Source organism: Equus asinus, chromosome 21 (assembly GCF_041296235.1).
Source record: "Equus asinus isolate D_3611 breed Donkey chromosome 21, EquAss-T2T_v2, whole genome shotgun sequence".
NCBI lineage: Eukaryota > Metazoa > Chordata > Mammalia > Perissodactyla > Equidae > Equus > Equus asinus.
In genome coordinates, this window is record NC_091810.1 from 63,470,724 (window position 1) to 63,487,689 (window position 16,966).

At 43.8% G+C, this 16,966-nt stretch overlaps 1 protein-coding gene across 3 annotated transcripts in view; it reads right to left on the bottom strand.

Moving 5' to 3' along the window:
- Positions 1 to 84: 84 nt before the first annotated feature.
- Positions 85 to 16,966, bottom strand: part of CMTM8 (CKLF like MARVEL transmembrane domain containing 8) — a 104,261-nt gene continuing 87,379 nt past the window's right edge. The window contains exons 2-3 of one of the 3 annotated variants that reach the window (XM_044754640.2): positions 12,408 to 12,524; positions 85 to 11,156 (exon numbers count right to left, since the gene is read on the bottom strand). In XM_044754640.2, coding sequence (XP_044610575.1) covers positions 11,073 to 11,156; positions 12,408 to 12,524 — 201 coding nt within the window. In that variant the 3' untranslated portion in view covers positions 85 to 11,072. The remainder of the gene's footprint in view (positions 11,157 to 12,407; positions 12,525 to 16,966) is intronic. The other 2 variants (XM_014827176.3, XM_014827175.3) reach the window with 2 other exon arrangements.

The window sequence follows — 16,966 nt, forward strand, 5'->3', positions numbered from 1 at the left end:
AGCCAAGAAAGTCCAGCTGAAATGTCACTGCCTGTGGGAAGGCATCTTTGAGCAGTGAGCAATCTCCCATGGCATTCATTCGACTAGTATTTATTGAGCAAGTACAAAGTGCCAGGCTCTATGTCAGACACGGAAGTACATGTTCTTTGCCCTTTGGGAGCTTCCTGATAAAAAGGAAACAGACCAACAAAGCTGGCAATTTTAATACGGTATGGTGAAAGCTAATGATCCGGTAAAAGTGGAGTGCTGTGGGAGTCCATGAGGCACATCTTACCCTTACTGGGGAGTGGTGGAGAGGTCAGGGATGACTTCCTGGAGGAGGGGCCATCTTAACCACACACTGAAGGATAAAGAGTTGTTAATCAGCCATTGGTGAGTGGAGAAGAGAGTTCAGACAAATACACAGAAGCATGATGTATCATAGGGCGTAAAGTTTATTCAGAGTTGAGCATGGAGTCCAAAGGAAGGGAAGGTGCTAGATGAGGCTGGAGAGGTAGCAGGACAACATGGCAAAAGTGGGTGGGTCCCCTCCCTCTTGTGTGTGCACCCAGCCCTGCACCCACATTGCAAGTGTCTGACACCGCCCCCCTTCAGCCTTGGCTGTCTCTCTTCCCAGGCTAGGAGTTCCCAGGGGGAAGAAGTGACGTGCGGAAATTGCAGTCAGGGTCACGCTGCCTTGAGTTTGAATCGTAACTCTGCCACCTACCAGCTCTGTGAACTTGGGAATTTCTAACCCCTCCAGGACTCAGTTTCTCTATCTGTAAAATGAAGATGAAAACTTGCGCCTATACTTCCTAATCCAATGATCATCTGCATATCGAACCAGCCCAAAGGTTAGGAGCTTAAAATAGTTTATTACTCCCTCTCATGGTTCTCATGATTTGACCAGCTCAGCTGGGCCGTTCTCACTTGGGATTTCTCATGTGGTGTAGTCACATGGGAGCTGGGGCTGGGGCCATCCAAAGGCTCAACTGGGCCGGACGTCCAAGAAGATTCTTTCACATGGTCAGCAATTGGTGGCAGCTGTTGGCCAGGACCTCAGCTAGGGCTGTCATATGGAGTGCCTACAGGCGGCCTCTCCATGTGGCTTGGACTTCCTAGAGCATGGCAGCATTGGAGTGAGTATTCCAGGAGGCAGGGAGAGGACGCTCCCAGGCCAGCTAAGGGCTATGCCTGGACCTGGAACATTATTACTTTCTCTGTATTCTACTAGTCAATGAGTTCACAGGGCCTGCCCAAATTCAAGAGGGTAGTAAAATAATATCCACCATTTGATTAGGAAGTTGCATGGTAATATTGTCATGTCATCTTTGAAAAATATAACCTGCCACGCCTCCTATAAGGATTAGACAAATTAAGGCATGGAAAGCTGTCCGCACAGTGCTTGGCACATGGCAAGTCCTCAGAAGTGTGCAGGCTCTTTTGGCCTTTATCCTGACATCCTCAGCACCAATCACAATGCCTCGCACACAATAGTGCATCTTCGTACTTTTTAAATTTGATAGTGAAGAACTGTTTACCTTTTATTTATGCTTAATTGCCATGCAGTCCAAGAATAATTGTGACTATCATTGAACAGATCAGATCAATTTCACTGTTCTATCAAATTAAAACTAAGCCTGAACATGAATGCTCAGTCTGCATTGTTTGTTGTGCATACAGAATAATCCTCTACTTGAAAATGGGGAGAAAATTAGAGGAAACATATCTGACGATTCAAGAAAAGCGTAGGGTGGAAAGAGCATTCGAGTCAGAGCTGGCTTGGAATCCAGGTGCCTCAGGGCCACTCTGAGCATGAATCTCCATATCTGCAAAGCGGGGGTGACATTGCTTACCCGCAGGGCTGTTGTGAGGACTAAATGAGATTCCATTTGTTCAGGCATTTGGTACATGTTAGAGGAATCTGAAACAGGCTGGAATGAAAGGTGGCTGGTCCTGGCAGGTTGGGGCATTGACAGAGAGGTGCAAACAGCATTTTGAGCCAGGACCTAACAAAACAAAATGAAAAACCCAAAAGCCTTGGGGCTGTCCTTGGTTCATCTGCCCTCTTTGCTCATAACCCTCATCCAGCTTATATGCTTTGTCCCAGGTCCCTCAGATACACAAAAGAGAGGTCTGTGCAGAACTGAGGGACAAGCAACATTGCTAACACATTTTAACCATTTGGTCTTGGTTCTAGCCTGCGTTAGGGAATTTGGCGCTGAATTGCACAGGTGGTTCCTAAATTACCTCTTCCTCCTGCCCATTCTATCTCTGGAAAAACCACCATATGGTGGATTCTCATTTAGCAGACTGGTACTAGCCCATGTTTGTCTACTCCAATACGATGGGCAAGGAGAGAAGGTTTGGTGTTGGCCCATGAGAGCATGGTGACATTTGATGGATCCGGCAGTGAAGCCAGGCCTTAGACAGTTTTCTCTCATTTTCTGATGATTTTCTGTGTTTTCCATGTCTCCTCAAGTAAACTGTAGGCTCCCTGTAGACACTCTGCTTCATGAATGCTCTCCAGTGGCTGTAACTTGCTGATGAGTTGCTTACCCATGCTTTAGGGCTGGACATTTAGAAGGGGTGGGGCAGGGGGAGGGTCTGCGTAAGGGTCCTGGTTTTGTTTGCTCAACCTTTGGAATAAGGAGATGGGACTCTGGCTGCTGGTCTGCCTGCAAGTGAGGTTGTCTGGACCTCAGTGTTGCTATTTGTGAAATGGGCTGATGCCACTTGTCTTTGAGGTTCAAACAGAAATGTATTTGAAAATGTTAAGAAAGATAATAAAGCAACATACCAATGCAAGAAATAATTAGCTTTTTGTGCTAACGTTTTCTACCAGAATCAGCATTCCTTCTATGAAGTTATCAGGGGAGGGGTGGGGCGGGGAGGGCAGAGCAGAGGAGGCTCTCTTTCCTACTTTACCTGTGAAATCTTTCATAAATGAGATAAATGATGGCCAAAGATGACTGCACTTCCCTTCAAAGGGAGACAAAGGCAATGGGTACGGCCCCCAGAATGGTCTTCATACAATTGCTCTGGCCACTTGTCCACCTTTCTGGGGGGACTTGAATATGTTAGTTTTCCACTAATAGTGAGGACCTTGGTTTTTCCAACCTGCTGAAACCACTGCCTTATCTTGTCTTTGATTTAAAAATTTTTATTTCCTGATTATGAATGTATTTCCTGTTCATTGTAGAAAATTGGGGGAAATTCAGAAAAACAAAGAAAACAAAAATCACCCCATGATCCCACCATTCTTTACAATCTGCTTTGCTCCGCCTTTTGTAAACCCCGAGGTATACCACAAACGTTTCCTATTAAAAATTCCTTGCCAACCATTTTTTGGCAGCATTGATTTTTGTGTGTATGTATAAGTTATGATTCTCCATTACGTATTTTTAGAAAGACAGCACTTTAACTGATCTTCAGTTTAATAACCAATCTAGCAACCACAGTTCAGCACAGCTTGAGAATTGTGTTAAAAATACAAAGCTAAATCATTAATGATGGTGCTAACCAATTCTGGTTCTGAATAAACCAGAATAAACTTGGGAGTGGGTGGGTTGTGGTGCATTAATTTCTAAAGGCTCCATCAATGGGTTTAATTATTTATGTAACCATTCTCCTCCTTTTAGGGGTTTAGGCTGATATAGTTTGTTTTCCTATTATACAGAAGATCAGGATAACATTGTGGGGGATCAGAACTGGCCTCCCCAAAATGTGTCTCTTTGCCTTGCCTTGATTATTTGTAAGAACAAAAGACTCTGAAAGAAACTTTTTTTTTTTTTGGAGGAAGATTAGCCCTCAGCTAACTACTGCCAGTCCTCCTCTTTTTGCTGAGGAAGCCTGGCTCTGAGCTAACATCCATGCCCATCTTCCTCTAGTTTATACGTGGGACGCCTACCACAGCATGGCTGCCAAGCAGTGCCATGTCCGCACCCAGGATCCGAACCAGCGAACCCCGGGCCACAGAGAAGCGGAACGTGCGAACTTAACCGCTGCGCCACCGGGCCGGCCCCTCTGAAAGAAACTTTTACCTTCCACCTAACTGCCTAAAACAAATTTAAAATAAAATAAAGGCCCGTTCCCAGTACACTGGATCCTTGCTAAACCCACTCTTATGAAAGTTCTGTTTACTATACATTTGCTTTTCCATTTCCATGTGAATTGCCTTCCTCTCCTTTGAAGCCCCCAACCACCATCCCCAACATCCTCCTTTGCCTGTAGCTGAGGATGGTATTTAAGACTGGCCCTGTGGCCGAGTGGTTAACTTCGCGCGCACTCCACTGCAGGCGGCCCAGTGTTTCGTTGGTTCGAATCCTGGGAGCCGACATGGCACTGCTCATCAAACCACGCTGAGGCAGTGTCCCATATACCACAACTAGAAGGACCCACAACGAAGAATATACAACTATGTACCGGGGGGGGGGCCTTTGGGGAGAAAAAGGAAAAAATAAAATCTTTAAAAGAAAAAAAAAGGTGAGAGCCTCCACCATTTTGGTGAGTTGCTCAGTTTTCCTGAGTGTCTCCCATGTGTACACGTTATAAAGCTTTGTTTGATTTTCTGCTGTTATTCTGTCTCATGTGAATTTAACGCATAGCTCAGCTGGAAGAACCCAGAGGGTAGAGGATCTTTCTTCCTCCCCTACAATATCTTTGTCCATGAATCTTAGACTCCTAAGAGAGACATCCACAAGTCCAAGGGACTGAATATTTTTATGACTCTTTATATATATTGCCAAATAGATTTCTGGGAATGTTGTACCACTTTGTCACCACATCCTATATAATTCTCAACTGGTTCCTTTCCTCACGCTACAGATGTTTCCAGTTGACTAGGCTGGAGGAGCTGGAGACCAGGAGTGAGAAGACCTCCATGTCCAATTCTAATTACTTGCTGTGTAACATTGAGCAAGTTGCTGACCACTAATGAAGCCTCAGTTGTCCTTATCAGATAAATGGGGCTGTGGACACCTGCTTTATCTAAGGCAAAGATGTTTTGAGTATCAACTGGCATCTTGTGTGAAAGCAATTTGTAAATGATAAAGTTGTAAGTTGAATCACATGAAATTGCCATTTTTGTAGGTCAGAGTCAAATGTTGGCAACTTCAAATGGTTCAGCCTAATACTGTGTCATTAAATCGTTTGAAGTTGTTAGGCAATTAGTCATTTATACGTTCCAGAAATCAATCAGCAAGTTGTGGTTTTCCCAGGTACCTAGCTCAGTAACCACCTGGTAGCTCTCACTTAGCACTTTTCTGACCATCTATTTCCGAACACCATAAATTGATCCACCGAGTTAGCTCTTCACCTTCAGGTCCCTTCCAGCTGCACAGTGCTGGGTCCCCCGGTAATGCACAGAGCCCTCTCTCGCCCACATCTCCCTGCCCGCATCGCCTGGCAGTTTCACATTCTGACAGCACTGGTTTCACAGCCATGCTCAGGCCCGCCCTCTGTTGGTTTCTCTCATCTTAATCCTTCAAGGTCTTCTGGGACTCTCCATTAACTTCCCAGTATCTTCACTGCAGCTGATGTTTATTGAACACACACACTGTTCCACGCACTGTGCTGAGCTCCAGAGAGAAGACAAAGATGAAAACCCACCATCCCACCTCTCCAGAGATCACAAACCAGATGGGAGACAGACGGCAACAAACAATTCTACAGCATGGCAGATGGGATAAGGGCTGTAATGGACATTTAAAAATACCCCACCTTTTTTTCTTTTAAAATCAACTTTATCAAGCTGTTATTTCCACAAAATAAAATGCACCCATTTAAAGTAAACAGCCTGTGAATTTGACAAATGTATACACATATGCGACCCCCACCACAATGAAGATGTAGAATATTTCTATCACCTTGGAACATTCCCTGTGCCCCTTCCTAGCCAATCCCTTCTACCTCTAACCCCAGGCAATCACTGACTGGCTTCCTGTCACTATAGGTTTATTTGACCTTTTCTTGAATTTCATATAAATAGAATCAAACATTATATTTTTTTATCTGGCTTCCTTCATTCAGGATATTTCAGTTATCCATCCATGTTGTTGCTTGTATGAGTAGTTTGCTCCTTTTTATTGCTGAGTAGTATTCCATTGTACAATTACACTACAATTTGTTTATCACCATTTGTTAGTCATTTGTTTCCAGTTTGGGCCAATTATAATTACAGCTGCTATGCATATTCTTGCATAAGTCTTTTCATGGACATATGTCTCTTGGGTAAATGTCTAGGAATGGAATTGCTGGGTCATATTATAAGTGTATGTTTAACTTTATAAATAATTGTACCATTTTACACTCCCACCAGCAATGTATGAGAATTCTAGATGCTCCCAAATGTTGCCAACACTTGGTATTGCCAGTCTTTTTAATTTCAGCCATTTTAGAGGGTAGGACATAGCACCTCACTGTGGTTTTAATTTGAAAAAAAGGTACCACCTTTCATTTCTCAGCCCTTTTCCCTAAATGTCAGGAGGTTAGGCCTAATCCTCACTCTTAGAGGGCCAATGTTCTTTGGCACATAATGGCCGTCTTACTTCCATAAGGGGAAGCCACTTCTCAAGAGCTGACTCTTTGTCTTTGAGACACAACAAGGTGGAGTTCTCATTGTAAGTTAAAATGGCTGGAGGCTAGATTGTTCCTGTTTCCTCCTTCACGCTCAGTTTTCCTATTACAATGACCAAACAGGTCATGAAAGCACCTCTGAGTACACATCCTCCCTGCTGTTTCTCTTTCTGGGATCTTCCCATGCTACTGCCATCCTTAAACAATAGCCTTGGGAAGGCTTGAGTCTCTCTCTCAAGTGGACTCTGAAATTTTCCTTTTCTACCCTTCTATTGCTAATGAACACTGGTGCTAAAGCTGCCCTGCCCACCATTACTGCCATCCACATAGGGCCCTATGGTGACTTACTATTAGAAAGCAAATCAGAACCTTATGCCTTCGCTTGAAAGCCATTTGTCAGCATGTCCTGTGTATTGGTTAAGAGGATGCATACATACTGTGACGAGTAACAGAAATTAGTTTAAGCAAAGTGGGTATAATTGCTTATGGAATTGCAAAGTCCAGAGTTTGACAGCATTCAGGGCTGAACCGATTCAGTGGCTCAATGATGTAATCATGACCGTTTCTTTCCATTTCTTTGCTCTTCCAGTCACCTTCAGACTATGACTGGCTCCCCCTTGTGGTCACAGTATATTTGCCAACAACTTCCTGCCCACACATTTCCTCAGAATGTTTCTCCCAGAACTCCTGAGCAAGCCCTGGATCACATGCCCATCCCTGAGCCAATCACTGTGGCCAGAGGGCGGGTTAGATTAGACAGAGCCACAGGCTCGATTCCTAGAGTTACAGTGGAGTCAGCTTCCCCTGAAGTAGATGGGGCATAAGTGGGTGGTGTGAATACTGAATGAAAACTAGGGTAGTTAGATAAGAGGAGGAAGGAGAAGAGATGTTGAAGAGGCAGCGACAGAGTCTGTTACATTCTGGATTTAGTTATTCTTAATATTCTAGAAAAAAAATCTGCCACCCACAACAAAGTTTCTCAAAACATACCTTCCAAAAGGAACGTCTCCTCAGCCAACAACTTTCTTGCCACTCAGCTTCCTCAGTTTCTGAAAAGTCATCACCTCTATGTTGCTAAGCACTTTCCCCCAAACCCTAGCCTCTTTTATTTTTGCCAAACAGCTAAATTTACTTACTCTCTGCCTTATAACAGTATATATTCTAATCTTCCCTATTATTCTAAGTCACCAACACTGGAACAGTCATTTCACCTTCCTGTCTACTTACAATTCACAGTTGGCAGCAGGACGTTGCCAGAACTTCTGCAGAAGGCCAAGCTAACAAACGCTCCTTAGGTTGCCACCTTTTGGTGTATGTTTGCACACATGTGCACCTTGCCTTATATGCCTGGTTTATTTTTTTTCTGTGAAAAATATATCTTTTCAACTAAAATAGTGATTGTCTAGGGGACAGAAATACTAACTTTAAGATGATTTTCTACCCAGGGCTGCATCTTCAGTTTGTGTTTTTAAATGTCTGTGCTCTATGCAGAGAGCTGTTACGTAGTTAAAAATCTTTTGCGTGCTGATGCCCTGAAGGGATTTTCCTATGAAGGGAGCAATTTAAAAATGTACAAAAATAATTGATATTGAACATTGCTGTCTCTAGGTTTTCTAATATTGGCTAAATACTTATCTTTTGGGGCTATGACTTGGAAATAGCAGTCAAGAGTTTCACTGCCTAAAGCATTTCATTGATTTGCCATGAGTGGGTAAATACATCAAATTGAAAACCGACTCAGCTCCATCAGAGAGGACGTGATGGTTTTGGAAGGGCTGAGAGGTGAATGCAGATGGCGAGCACAGATGGCGGAGAAGAGCTTAAGCACACTGTATACTCTTCCTGTAATAATATTTTTCAAACCCCAGAAACCTATGCTGCTTGTTATGTTGGCTGTGTTGCATGTGGCTCTATTTTTCGTTTTTTCTTCTTTCTTAAGAGAAAAATTAAAGCAAATCCAGTTCAAAACTTAGACCTTCATCAGAACAATAGAGAATCATTTTGTTGTCTAAAAATCCACATTTAAAAATTATTCATGAACAAAGTTTCTCAATATTCAAAAGAGGAAATAATAATTTCCTTTCAGTTAAAAACAAATGCTTTTGTTTTGTTTTTTGGTTTGCTTGGTTTTTCTTTTTTTTTTTTTAATTTTGTGTGTGTGAACTCTCAGGGCAACACAAAGGGTCATGCTCCTGAAAAACCACAAATAAAGATAAGCCAGCAAGTACCCTGCGTGGACACAAACGAGTCACTGTTCTCTTGAAATAGATCTCTTTGGTGCTACCGCTCAAGAAAGATCTACAGTTCTAGTCTATTTGGAAGATATTTCAAAGTGGTTTAGGGAACTTTTCACCTCAGAAATTATTTCCCATAAATGTGGCCGTGATTACAGAAATCGCATAAAGAAAGAGAGAACATAAAACAGGGTTCTTTCTTTATGACTGTTTCCAGAAACAGACCTCTGTAGGTTATAGTGTTTCTGCCTTTTATGGAGGCTTGATTGCAATATAAAGTACTTAAAAACCCATGGAGGGGGCCGGCTCAGTGGCTCAGTGGTTAAGTTCGCACGCTCTTCTTCTGCGGCCCAGGGTTTCGCCGGTTTGGATCCTCACGCACCGCTCATGAGGCCATGTTGAAATGGCGTCCCATATAGCACAACTAGAAGGACCTACAACTAGAATATACAACTATGTGCTGGGGGGCTTTGGAGGGAAGAAGGAAAAAAACCCACTATGGAGTACATGGGAGATGAATATGCCTCTGTGAGTGTTGAGAGGGAGAGATGGACGCAGAGGCAGACCACATGAACTCTCGTTATCCCAGCTTTTCTTGCACAATCAGTGAGTCAGAGGCTGTCCTGGTGATGACGGGGAATACAGCTCCAAAAAGATGGCAGCCGTGATCACCTGCAGGTCTGTGTTGCTCAAGCTCAACCTTCGAGGCTTACTAAATGTTGGACTCACAGCGGCTTCCTCTGTGCTCCCAACACACACCCCACCTATATCCATACCCTACACCACCTCTCATTCTTGGTGCCCCCTCCTTACCACCTCTTTGGATCCACAACCCAAGCACATCCTTCACTGTTTCTTTCAAAGGTCTGGGGTGAGTGTTATCAGACACTGAAGAAATCTCACCTCTCCTACATAGGGGTAAACAGAGCTTGGATAAGGAATTAGAATCAGGTAAACAGGAAGACCGACACAAACCACAAACAACAGACAGAAACAGCACAGCTAAACATGGAGAGAAGAGAGGCGGGTATGGGGTTATGCCGACAGAGTGCATGGCTGAAACTGTCTTCAGTGTCAGCAACCATACTAACGTTTCTGTGGTTTTTTGTTTTTCAAGAGAAGCTCATGTTGAAAAATCACCCAAGATACACTGCCATACCAAGAACCGTCTTACCTAAAAACACTTCCTCTAAGTGCACAGCTGCCTTGCTGATGGGGCTCTGCCCACTGTCTGATCATATCTGATAATGATGTCACAAAATATTAGTGCTGGAGACCGAAGATTCGAGAACTTTTGGTCCAGTATTTCCCACAAAATATGGTACACATGTCACTGTGGTCAGCAAGATGATTTTAAGGTACATGTAAGTATTTATCCTTTTAATGGTTATGTATTTTTTTTTTATTTGATTTTTCCTTCTTCTCCCCAAAGCCCCCCAGTACACAGTTGTATACATTTTCAGTTGTGGGTTCTTCTAGTTGCGGCATGTGGGATGCCGCCTCAGCATGGCCTGGATGAGTGGTGCTAGGTCTGTGCCTGCGATCCAAACCCGTGAAACCCTGGGCCACCAAAGCAGAGCCCGTGAACTTCACCACGGGGCCAGCCCCTGTATTTATTTTAATATTAAAAAAATCCCACTAGCACATGAGTCACTGTACTCACCACTATCCTCAGCACTACAGCACTACTACTGAGTTCCAAGGTCAGTGTGACATCAGATACTTTCTAGCTAACTGGTTAGCATGTGAGAACACAAAACACCAACGGTCCCCAGACTTGGAGAGATGGGTCTCTCCTACCACCCTGAGCTGGTGACTGTGGACAAGCATCTCCTGGCAATATCACGCCTGGGCAGCCCAGTGAGGATGAAGATGTACCCAAAGCACCCAGCCTCTGGCTTCAGCAGCAGGTTTCCTTTCTCAAATCAGACAAGTTACTGGGGATTTTGAAATATTTAATCAAAAAAGAATGTGGCATTTTAAAAGTTAAGTTTACAAACGACATATTCTTAATATTAGCAATTTATCTATTTATACACTGTCTAAGAAAATAAGGTCTATGAAGACATCAAGATATTTGAGAGTTCATTATAAGCTATAGCACTTTGCAAATAAGTATCCAGTTTAATTGTAACAAACCACTCTGAGAAAATTTAACTAAGTATATAAAAACATTAGTTAAATACAATTCTCTGGAAATATACATTATACCTACAGCTGTTCTTACAGTGAGATTCTTTATGTTTGGTTTTTTTCACCCCTTTGAATTCTCAAAATGGCAAATCACTGTATGGTCCTGGATCTCCAAGCTATAAAACTGAAATATGTGTTTCCAGCGTAGCAGATGGTGACCAGGAAGGCGAAGAACTGGAGAAAACAAAGCATAATAGAAAGACGGCTTAGTCAGGGCACGTTCCAATAAGCGAGAGAGATCGTTTCACCTCCACTGAATCATGCACTCACAGCATCCCTTGGCTCTAGGCTTTCTCATCTAAAACTGCTTTATTATATTGGTTCAATTACCTTTCTTTGGAAATGATTTCCGGCTATGATGTCTTTCTTTTTTGGAACATAGATGGAAGGCTTGTAGTTTTGCTCAAATAACCCCAGGATGTTCACGTAGGGGTGACTATGTGTGGTATACATCTAAGAAAAGCACATGTGTTTCTAATTTAGTCCAGGCAATTTTAGACTAGGGTTTAACCTCAAATCACCACAGGGTCACTTAAACAAACAAGTCGAGTGGGTGGGAGGAAGGGATGAACCCACATCACGTCTGCGGTGTGAATGGTGAGTGGGAAAACGCAGGCCCCTCTTAAGAGGCAGCCACCACCCAGTTCCAGCTGGTTCTTGCTCTGTGTTAACTTGAACCCAGCGCTGCCAAAGCTTGTGATTCTCACGGGCACCATGCTCTCTACCTTTAAACAGAGATTTTCAAATACAAATATAAGAATATAATGAACACTCATGTATCATCAATCAGCTTTAACATTCTCATTCTGGCATTCCTGTCTAATTGCAACCCACCCCCCAAATACATCTTTTGGGCTTGGAATATTTTAAGGCCAATCTCAGAGAAACTTTTAAAATTATTTTTTTAATTAGAAAAACAATACACATTTATGGTTTAACAATGCAAACAATACAGAAGCACATAGATTAGAAAGCAGAAGTCCCTCCTTCCACTCCTCTCATGGTCCCATCACAGTCCCTGGAAGCAACCTCCGTTGGTGTCTATTTTTCTAGGCATTCTCAGTGCATAAACAAACATTTCTACTTCTTAAAAAAGCAAGTAGAATCATAGAGTATTCATTTTCTCTAACTCTCTCCCCCCTTAAACTGTAGGCAGCAGAATTATTCTTAGAATGCCTCAAACAGCTTTTCTCCCTCAAATACTTATTTTGTTCCAGCCATTGGCTTTCACTCAAGCAGAGTCTTTCAAGCTCTCTGCACTTCAGGCCATCAGGAGGTCCCACCAATGTTTGATGCTTTCAAACCAATAAGCTAATTGTCAGTGTGTCACTACGGCAGGGGGGGCTTTTTCGCACAGATAACTCTGTCCTCCTCCCTGATCCCCGGGTGGGGGGTGGGGGGGTGTGGGATGAGAGGGTCGCTCACCGACGAGGCCGCCCAGCTGTTGAAGTTGTGACCTTCCCTTTCCGGGGAGACAGAAGATGCATCCACAACAGCGGCCGAGAGGTACAAGACGAAGGCACTGCCATTAAAGCAGAGACCCTGGGGGGACAGAGGCACACAGCGGTTAGGGAGTGTGGGAAGGTTTTTTTTGCGCATTTGTTATTTGCCAAGTAAAGGACTCCTTACCTTTTTTTTAAAATGCAGAGACAGTTAAATATAGTTACCTCTGAGGAGTGGGAGACTTTAGTTTTCATTTTGTACCCTTTTATAGGTGGCAGTTAAATTTATTTTTCTTTCATAAACTAGCCATGTATTACTTTTGAAACATTAAAATGCTTAAAATAAAAAAGATAATTCACGTTCATGGTAACCAAACAAAATCCAGTTTGGACAGAACAACCTGGAGTAAAAAGTATCTTCCCATGGGGTAAAGGCAAACATGCACTTTTATACAAATGGAGCCATATAGTTATGCAACATTTCCCCCCTACCTCCCATTTAAAAAGATACCAAAGGCATCTTTACATTTCAGTCCAAACAGACTGACCTCATTTCTTGTCACGGCACTAACACCTCATAATCTAACTTTTCCCCTACTGCCCGGCATTCTGATGTTCCTAGTTCTTCTGGGATTGCAAACACTACTGTAATGAACATCTCTGAACACGTATTTTGGGGCACTCATGCATGTCCAGTTCCCCATACAAGCAATCAGGATTAATAAGAGAGCTCAACCTGGTCCGCACTGCTAGGTCCTGGGCCTTGTCCATGCAGCCACGTGGATGAAGGGGCCAGAGAGGAAACCGGGTATATGACCCTGTCTATTAGTAAGTGTGGCTCAATCCATTTTTCTAAGGAAATGAGAAACCCCTATATCCCCTGGAGAGAAATGGGGAAGTGGGTGGTAGAGACGTAAGCAGGAAGCCGAGGCATTCTTCCCCCATACACCACGCCACGGGGGGCACTGCCGGTTTATCACAAGCCTCCATTAACATGACCTCACAGCGCCGAGCCTATTGGCTTCCTCAGTCTTATTTAGTACTCCCCAAAGTAAGCATGTCCCGAGGGATGCCTCGGCTGGGGAACTGTCGTGAAAACAGGTAGAGAGAAGAAAGAAAAAAGAAGGGCAAAGAAACCAGCATCTGAGATTGTTACAAAGGTTAAAAAAATAAAACAAAAAACCTGTGTGGCTACAGAGGCGAAGGAGGGCTGCAGGAAACCAGCAGGCTCTAGGGTATCACTGAGCTTCAGGGAAACGTGAGGTCTTGTTGCACAGAAACAGGCCTGAATTGGACCATTCCAGCTGAAAGTACGTAAAGCTCCTGCAACTCAAACGTCAGGCCCTGCCGCATCCCTGGGCACAGCGAGCAGAGGACAGGACGACACAGTATCTTACGAAAGGTTTCCAAGTGTTCTTTTTGGGGGAAGGGAGAAGGCTACTCTTTTCTGAAATTCAATCCCTTTCTGGTATAAAAATACCGTCCCCCCCCCCCCCTTAAAGGCACACAGATAAAAACTCTCAAGCAGCTGGCCGCCCTTTGTTGGTCCTCCACACTGTATTAGTCATGTCTACAATTTACAAGACGGAACTGCCACTAATGCCTAATCCCTGCACCGGAGAGAGCTCGTAGGGTCTTTTAGCTTCACAGAGATTTCCAGAAGGCTAGAATCAGACCACACATGTTCACTGGGAGCCAAACAGATCCAGGGCTGATAACTGTGGTTGGCATTAGGGAACCTGCATCCCATTCCTGGCTATCAAAATCCTCTTCCTCAGTTTCTTCATCTGTGGAATGGAAAGAATCTGTCCCATTTTTGCAAAGTTACTGTGAGGATTAAACAAAATGACTGACGCAAATATAAAGGGTCCATCATGACATCTGGCACACAGTAGGTACTTAATACATGGTGGCTCCTACTGCCTATAAAAGGAGGCTAATACCGCCTGCCCTCGGTGTGGCCTGTACTGCTGCTCAGGGGGCTTGCAAAGAGGTCAACAGGGATAAGCTACAGAGGATGAATCCTCAGAGAATGCCTTTGTGTAGGTCCCGGTGCTTAGTGCTATGAGGATGGCAAATTGTATTGCTTTGAAATTTTAGCTCAAATTAGATTTGTCAGAAAGCACACCCCAGTCTCTCTGAGTAAATGATATTACCCAGGAGCTCAGAGCTGGTTCCCTGCTGCACATTAAAGATGGATGCAGGAACTTTGCACCTGTGTTCTCCCCAGATGCGCTGAGGCCTATTGTCAAGATAGGATCCAGGGCAAAGCTCATGCCTCCTTAATGGAGGAGCTACGAGATTACGGAACTTGGGCTTTTGCAGTGTTCCATGGATGGTGTCCCTGGCAAGTTCCCAGGGAACTAAAATCAGGTCTACCAATCCCTTCTCTGCACTCTCATATTCCCCAAATGCTCTGGAGACCAAAAGTAAATGCAAAAGTCGTTTGGCAGCAAAGGCTGACTTGCACCGACGTGGGGGTGATGTAGTCTTTATTATCCTTCTTAGCAGGAAAGTTCTCGCTGGGAGCACATTTCCAGCTTATTTCCTTGTGACGGGAACAATATACTCCAGTTGTTTAAGACGCTGAGAAAGTGTGTCTGGGGGTCAAGAATTCAACACTCACTGAGTTTCTACTCACTTGCATGACCTGTCTGGTCTCGTCACACACGAGTGTGCAACCCCTGACATGGAGGCTGACGGCCTTGCTTGATGAGAGCAAGGATTAAACAATTGTGAGGGACTCAAAGGCCTGATCTCCTCCCTGCTGACTGGGGTTCTTATTTACCACTCAGGCAGAAGAGCACCTGAAGCAGGAGGAGATCAGAAAGAAATGCTGGATGGAAGTCGAGAGACATGGGCCCCAGCCGTGTGTGAATCTGTGCAAAGTCACAGGGCTCCAAACCCCAGTTTCCTTATCTATAAAATAGACACACCTTATGAGGATAAATTCTGATAATGTAAAGCAAAGCATTTGACAGAAAGGAGCACTGTTAACTTTTTAAAAAAGAATTACTGAAAGCGATATTTAAACTTTTTTTTTTTTTGGTGAGGAAGATTGGCCCTGAGCTAACATCCATGCCAATCCTCCTCTATTTTGTATGTAGGATGCCACCAAAGCATGGCTTGAAGAGTGGTTCGTAGGTCCGTGCCTGGGATCCAAACCCACGAACCCTGGGCTGCCAAAGCAGAGCGTGTGAACCCAACAACTAAACCACCAGGCTGGCCCCTAAACATTTTTAATGTAATAAATTATGAAGGAGCCTAATGTAATAAATCATGAAGGAGTTTTAAAGTAATAAATTATGTAATAAATTATGGAGAGGAGAAAGAGTATACATGATCTGGGCCAGAGGTCAGCAAATTACAGCCCACTGCCAGTTTTTGTGAATAAAGTTTTACTGGAACAGTCATGCTCATTCATTTACAAATTATCTGTGGCTGCTGTCATGCTGCAACAGAGTTGAGTAGCTGTGACAGAGTTTGTACAGCCCCAAAAGAGAAAATACCTACTATCTGCCCCTTTACAGAGAAAGTTTGCCAACCCCTCATTCAGATCAGACAACTAGGAAGTGAGACTCAGGCAAAAGTGGAAATAAAGGTACCGCTCATTCCTGCATCCCAACCATTTGCTCTCCTGTTACATTTCCTGAGTTCATCTTCTCCCAAGTTCACAAGCACTTTCTCCAAGACCCACTTTAAGACTCTTCTTTCTCCAAAACGGCATTCCTTAAATGCCCCCAACTCACTCCGATGATCCCCTCCTCTTGTATTCCCAGGTAGCTGTTACGTCAAAGTGCTAACCATTTTTGACTCCCACATCCCAATGAGTCTCTCCTTCCCAGTGCCCATCTGGGGAAGCCGGACACCAATTCCAACAAGGCTGCTTGTGCTGCCCCACACAGTTTTGGGCACCTCGATTGGAATTACTTTCAGAACCTGCACCACGTTCTTGAAAATCTTAATGGAGAATCCTCACTTGCGTATTGGGGGAAATAGTCAAGAATCAGTCAATCTGTTTGTGAAATAAAATGAGATTTGTTTTCTTGTGGGATTTAACTTAGCTCTGAAGGCAACTCATGGAAAGAACAAAGCCAGGGACATTCTGAGCAGTGACAGCACTGTGAAGGCCTGCCAACTTAACTTCAACCCACAACCCACAAATAGGCAGCATTTCAAATGTGGTTCATCAGTCAGTTATTTGGAGCTGGATATTCTTCCGATATATTGATTGGAAACAAACAAAAAGACAGTATCACCTCAGAACTCCGTTTTATACACACACACACACACACACACACACACACACACACACGGCACCACTTGGATTTTTTACTTAAATCATACGGTCACTTCAAATTCCCCAACAAGACTGCAGATGCTCCAAGGCAAGGGGGACCTCACCTTTCATCTCTGTGAATTCCACTTGGGAGTGTGTACTCCATCTTTAAGATGACACTCAATGTCACCTCCTCTTTGAAGGGTTTCCAGCTGTCCCAAGGTGAGGTGGTTACTTCCGTCACACTTTGTACACACCCTCAC